This window comes from Porites lutea, chromosome 7, assembly GCF_958299795.1.
Source record: "Porites lutea chromosome 7, jaPorLute2.1, whole genome shotgun sequence".
NCBI lineage: Eukaryota > Metazoa > Cnidaria > Anthozoa > Scleractinia > Poritidae > Porites > Porites lutea.
Window position 1 is genome coordinate 12,239,894 of NC_133207.1, and position 6,928 is coordinate 12,246,821.

At 40.1% G+C, this 6,928-nt stretch overlaps 1 protein-coding gene across 2 annotated transcripts in view; it reads left to right on the top strand.

Annotated features, from left to right (window-relative positions):
• The first annotated feature begins 1,621 nt into the window (after nucleotides 1–1,621).
• Nucleotides 1,622–6,928, top strand: part of LOC140944127 (transient receptor potential cation channel subfamily M member 2-like) — a 21,040-nt gene continuing 15,733 nt past the window's right edge. The window contains exons 1-4 of one of the 2 annotated variants that reach the window (XM_073393250.1): nucleotides 1,622–1,678; nucleotides 3,485–3,556; nucleotides 4,117–4,162; nucleotides 5,844–5,911. In XM_073393250.1, coding sequence (XP_073249351.1) covers nucleotides 3,496–3,556; nucleotides 4,117–4,162; nucleotides 5,844–5,911 — 175 coding nt within the window. In that variant the 5' untranslated portion in view covers nucleotides 1,622–1,678; nucleotides 3,485–3,495. Of the gene's footprint in view, nucleotides 1,679–3,412; nucleotides 3,557–4,116; nucleotides 4,163–5,843; nucleotides 5,912–6,928 lie in introns of both variants that reach the window. The other variant, XM_073393249.1, reaches the window with a different exon arrangement.

A 6,928-nucleotide genomic window follows, 5' to 3' on the forward strand; every position in this document is an offset into this window, starting at 1 on the left:
CCGTCACCCGTCACCCGCGGAAAAGTCCTGCCGGACAAATTACGTTAGCAGTCTTGGATTTTTGACATGTTTATCCTGGATCGTATCGATCGAGAGGCCCTGCACTCTCTTGAACGTTTAGAGCTTAAATTTGGCTTAAGTTCAGAGTTTTTCGACAAAATACCTGTTAGAATCCTTCTTGATGTGCTCTTTCGTGTGTTCAGGCTTTCTAAAGCGTCTTTTTGTCACCCTGACATCTTCATTCATGACATTTTAAAACTTCTTCGCCATCTCGACACTGAGACGTACGGAAGGTTGCCATGAATTAAGGAGTAATTCGTCACCTATGATATTACACTAATAAAAAACATATTTTGTGTGAACATCTATTTCCATGTTGCTTGTCAAATAGCGAAGCCCTACTGTCCCTAATGTAAAAATGATCATGCATGTTCACCGGCCTCTTTTCAAAAAAGGAGTTAAATTTGATAAAGCTGGAAAGTTTATGCGAGCCAACCTTTCCTCGGAGTAGACTTTTAAAATTGCGTGATGAGAAAATCACACTGCATAAGTCACATGTGGTTATTCGTTTACGATGGCTAATTCTTGAGGTCTGAGATCCGATTGCAAGGTAAACCACAGGTACCGTATTTATTCGATTAACCGCCCTGGGCGCTTATTAAATTTTTGGACCTTGAGAGTGGGCGCTTATTCGAGGTGGGCGCTTCTTCGAGGCTGGGCGCTTATTAAATTTTCACCATTTTCAGCAAGTGAAGTATGTCTATTTTGCAACAAAACAATAAATCCTAATAACAAAACGCGAAGAAGTAATAAAGCAAGGTTTCTATAGAATACTCTGAAGAAAACTCCGTCCTCGGGAAAGTCTCTTATTAGAATTTATTCACTCAAGTGGGTGGGGTAAGGGTGAGCGCTTATTGGAGTTTGATTGGGAGGAGGAGGGGGTGGGCGCTTATTCGAGGCTGGGCGCTTATTAACTTTTTCTGCCTTTCGGATGGGCGCTTATTCGAGGTGGGCGCTAATTCGAGGTTGGGCGGGTTGGGTTATTCGAATAAATACGGTAGCCCAAGCTCGAAATACGACCATCGGCGAGCTTTGGCATTGTTGCGTAACATTTAAAATATAAGGACTTCTATGGGAAAAAAAACCTATCGTTTCTGTAACCTACGAAATTAAAGGATTTCAGTAAAAAACAGCCTACCTTACTTAAAATGTGCGTTACGTCTCTCCTGTGTGGTCCACGGGCCGATTTATGGCCCTTTTATGGGTTTTTATGTAAACGGTTTTCTCTCTATATGAAGGTTTTAATTAAAGGTTACGTCAGCCGCATCAAGAAGAATAAATCGCATCGGCAGATGTGCCAAAAAAGAACCTTTTGAAATATTTTGCCATGTTTGCTCGTTTACATTTCTGCTCAGTCGTACGATAGTACTGAATAGTTGAGTGAATTCTTTTACATTTCTTCTCCGTGAAAATGCGGTTGCATGTTCCGTGTTCTCGTCCTAATTGACTCACATGGCTAGTAATCCACCTTTGGCACGTGTCCCTGGGGCAGTCATCCTCTACCTACTACATGAGCGATAGAAACTGGGCCCTAGTTTGGTATCAAATGGCGAAGAAGATGGTGTATTCATGCGTTATATTCGGGAAGATTTCTTGATCACTTAGCTCTTCACTACAGGTGAGAAACTGATGTAGTCACTACTTAAACGTATGTATAAACAAAATGTTAGAAAGAACTCTTCAGCTCCTGGTTTTAAGTAGTGCCCGTGGATGTCTTTGAGCTGGAAAGGTCTAGCATACAATCTTTAAACAGAAATCAAAACGTGTATTGAAACCATTTATGTCAAATTCAGTTTTGTCACGGAAACAAATTGAGCAGCGAAATTATCACAAACACAACTCACGAGTGGCTGGAGCCAGGGAATCTCCAGTGCGTCTTCGTCTGGATAAGGAAGAAAACTTTGTCGAAAGCTCGTGCACGGTAGAACTTTGAAGACAAGAAATCATAAGAAATCATCGAATTTATAACGTTTAATTTATACAGCTGCAAAAATGGATCTTCCTTCTTAGGGATGATAAACTCATTACGGCGTGACGTGTAATATAATGGTGTATTTGTTTACATGTTGTAATTTTGCAAAAATATTCGGCATGAAGAAAAGTATGACATTTAAATACTGCAAAGCTAACTACCTTCAATTCTTTCGCTCTACTCTACATAAAGGCCAGTTTTTCTTTGTCCATCTTAAACTTCATTCTGGCTTTTAATAAGTTCGCAGATTGTAGAATTTCAGATCATGGCTAACGATAAGTCATAGACAAAGGATCATTGAACCGAGTACAACATCAGTTCGCATAAATATGACTAAGGCCCCAACATGTGGTTTAATACATCCTCCGGACCCAAGGGGTATTCAGTCGGGTGGGGTAAAAAGGATTGCCCCTGGGTCTCGTGGGACAAGCATCACTAGTAAAGCAGAGATTCGTTCAAGGAGCAAGGAGCGATTCATGTCTGATATATTTAAATGGCCAATATTAAATAATATACAATGTAAATAAGGGAAAGCCAGCCTTGACGAGAGAAACCTACTGGCCCCTTTTAATCACTTCTTATACGAGACTTTTTGGAAGAGATCTCTTTTACTCACTGTACAAAGACTACCAGTGAGAAAGAGCCCATATCTTAGAACAATACAAATCAGCGGCAGCCTGCGCCGTGACGGGCGATCAAAAGGGAAGGGAAAAGGGAAAATATTAAGGCGGCGCGCAGTGGGCGCGGTGGGCGCGATGGGCCCTTCCCCTGCGTTCTTCCTTAGTTCCGTTCCCCTTCCATAGGCTTTGCCAGCCGCAGACGTACCCTCGTATGTGAGTTATTACTGAATCACTCACCGGTCTAACTCTATGCCATAGCTGAACAGAACTAACGCACTAGCACACAAACGATATTACTAATTCAAGTTGCTGTCGGGTTGAGTTTTCTACGCGTCTAGTTAAAGAGTAAAATCCCCCTGACAGTATCACAAAGGTGCGTCGACGTCAGAGGATCTACATGAACCAACGGACGAGTTCACCGCCCAGCTTTATTGAAGGAGGCTACAATTCCAACGAAGTTTTCAACCTGATATTCGTACTTCCACCGCTTCCAACCCCTTCCCCACCCTCTTCTCCCGCCTTTCCATCCCGAACAACAAGAACATTAAAAAAAACCTCCAGAAAAAAGATTAACTAACATTTGGTTTGCCATACTATAATGTGAAGTGAGTTTTTTACTTGGAAATTTTTTTTCTTAGCTGTTAATTGGAACCTTTTCATAACTCAGTTTGGCACGACAAAAACTTAATATTGGGCTTCCATGTCTGTGCATTGGAGTTTTGCAATGCTTTGATTCCATTATTTCCATTTTCCGTTTCACTCAAAAATAGCCCACTATAAATTTAGTGCTAGTATTCGGAGTAAGGTGATACTACGGAAACTTGATACACAGATGTTGACGGTATGGCTGAGAGTAAAGAACAGCAAGCCTTTGTGGTAGAATTAGACGAGGGACAAGACACAGGTTTGTTGTCATATTAAAGTACTAGAAATAAATGAAGGTTGAATTTAACCAGTACAATCACCATGGAGCTAAAATAAGTCACATGAATTAAGGAAATATCCGAAATGATGGAACTAAGAAACGTTTTTTTTTTTCAACGTTATGTCCAGATGACTCAGCTGTAATTGTTTGGGTTTTTCGCCTTCGGAATACACCGTAAACTGACTCTTATAAGCTCTGCAGAGCTTACATCCCATGGGGAGGGGAGGGCGGGCGAGGGGGGGCTTATAACCGGAAGAGAAAAATCGCTTAGAAAAAAATGGCTGATCATAACAAGTTTTGCACTTACTGTAGTCTGCGAATACAGCCGTTTCTCCTTGCTCCTAGCCGCTAAGGACATTTGCTAGCGAAACGTCCCTGCGGCGAGGAGCTAGGAGAAACGGCTAGGGGGGTATAAGTGGTGTGCTGCAGTTTATGTTATTTCATAAAAGCATGAATCCGGTACAACAAACTTTTACCGGCTCTACACAGTTTAAAGCAGATTATCCTATTCAAATATTTCAATAATGTTTCCTCCTCAGGATCTATTGATGAAAAACGTGCGAAAGAATCAAGTAGCAATGAAAGGTTAGAAAAACATGTTCTCCTAATATCTGGGCTTGAAGTGAGCATGCTCAATGTAGACTGAACAGACTAAATATAACTTATGGACTGGTCAAAAAGTATAGGGGGGAGGGGCGGTGGGCTGGAGCATTTGGAAATGTGGTTGATAAAAAACACATGGCCCACCCCCTCCCTTTGGTACAAAAATGACTGACCCACCCCTGAAGCAAGGTTGGAAATTCCATGACCCACCCCCTTGTTAAAACATGAACGTTTGGTTTCCTCTTAATAATCCAATAAAACCTTGCTCTGTGTTTGACAAAATTTGTTGATACCTTTCACTAAAAAGACAAATGCGAAAAACCGAACATTTTTTGTTTCGATGGACGTTATGAGGTCTTGACACAAATATACCACAAAACGAGGTTACAGTTGAAATTGTCTGTCACAAAGCATATGAAAATTTCTACAAAGACAACCCATTTCTACACATTACTTGCCGGAAATGCTTAGAATAGTCCTCAAAGAAAATTTCTTCCGCTTCAATGGAAAGCACTACCTACAACACCATGGAAATGCAGTGGGCACAAAGAGAGCAGTTTTGATTCCTTTGCCAACAAATCATGGCATATATTGAAACAACAACTCTAAGCAAAACCGTCTTTACAACAACAGTTTGGAAATCCTACAAACACAATATCTTTTCCCTATGGGACATGAGTAAACCAGACATCGAAGTTAAATTCACGGCCGAAACATTTGACACTGAGACTACGTTTTTAGACACGGCTGTATACAAAGGCACAAGATTCAAGGAAAAAACTATATATCCTTGATGCAAAGACAGATTTTAAACAAATGAAAACCTTCTTGCACATACATTTCACCTCACCTCGTGTCACCCTCCAAGTGTTAAAAAAGGATTTGTCAAAGGAGAGGCCTTGAGAATCCTACGAAAACAACCTTTGAGGAAAATAATTCAAATTAAAAAAAACGCTTGATGGACGGAAATAAAAGAAATAAAATTTACAAAAAGGAGTCTGAACTCCTAACACAAAACAAGGAGGAAAAAGAAATATTGCCATTCGTGACACAATACCAACCCTCAGTGTCTACTATAAAGGAAGTTAAGCTTGAATGAAAAAATGGAATCTTATACAAAACCAACCAATTACCATAACTTCAATAATTTTTTAAAGAACCACCAATCATTTCCTTACAAAAAAGGAAAATCATTAAAGGACATGCTCGTTAGAGCCAAAAAAAAGGTTAACAAAGGGTTTCATGCCCGTATAGATGGGCGGCCTGTCACCTTTTGCATTTTCCCGCACAACAGGTTTGCGAGTATTTTAGCAATAATTCCAGCTGTGTTTTATATAACAAGTGTGGTTAACTGTCTCGTTAGTAGTTAGTGCCTATCTATGTAATAAGATAGGCTAACCCACCCCCTAAGGGTAGCTGAAAATTGCACGACTCACCCCTTGCATAAGGCTCAAAACCTCATGACCCACCCCCTCTCTGCTCCGGCCCACCGCCCCCCCCCCCCCTCCCCTCTCCCTCTATACTTTTTGACCGGTCCCTTAACCAAAACACTCATAGTGATTGTATTTATTAAAATAAATTTAGTTAGGCTTCTGGAAATATGTACAAAGTGCAAGACAAGATTCTGAAATCGTCCACTCTACTACTTTTCTTAACACTTCAGGCGCGCTAAGGAAGACATTGAACTTAAACGGATGGCTTGGCCGGCAGAAACTGCTGCTGCATACAGTGGTATGATAAAACAATTCAAATGCTTCAAGGCTGGCGAAACTGACATGGCATAGGCTTTGTGTAAAGGCAAATGAATACTATATTTTAGTAGAGACTCATAAGGGGTTGAAATGTGTAACTCGCTTTCAATGCGATATTCATTTGTGATATCATATATAGACAACATAACCCTCCCAAACTCTCGTGCTGCAAAAACGAGTCCTTCGTTTGATGTACTTTTCTGAACCCAGAACCCATGCTGTGCCTTTATTTATTTCCTCAAACATTCTACCTTTACAAATGTTATATGCTGAAAAAGTCGGGGCAAAAGTATCTTCTATAATATTTGACGTCTCCTGCATGAATGCTCCGTCTAACATCTGTGATTTCTTCAATAAAGCCAATTCAAAGCACAAGCATGAGACCAGGTTTTCTTCGTCTGGAAATTATTATGTCCAAACTTCAAGACTGAATCTAAATCAAGATTCTTTTTCCAGGTTTGGAGCTAAACTTTGGAACGCAATTCCTAACGAATTTCGTGACCTCTCCAATGGAGCTTTTAAAAAAAATTTTCATGACTTTTTGCACTCGATAATGGAAGAAGAGGACGATTATGTTGAAGTGCTCATTCTCCTAGAAAAAATGGCAAATTCTGCATCCTTAATGCACTAATAATTGATAGGTTCTGTTAGTAGTAAATTTGTAATATTCTGTAAGACTATATATTTTGTAACTTTAGTTTGTTTTTCTGTAATTCTTATTTATCCACGTAGTTTATGTAGTTACTTTACAATATTATCTGTTATGACTGCTGTAACCTTTCCTCTCCGCCCGCCTCGTCTAGCTTTGCTATTTGCGGGCGGAGATGCATGGCAAATTGGTGTGTATGAAAATAAAGTATAGTGCGGTCTACATTTCACTCCCCAGGTTGGGCTATTTTTCGTAGCAAAAGGAAACCTAAAATTTTCGGATTCAAAAATATGATGGAAAGAGGAATAAGAAAAATTCTCTCCTTCGTAATACGTTAAATTGCATCTA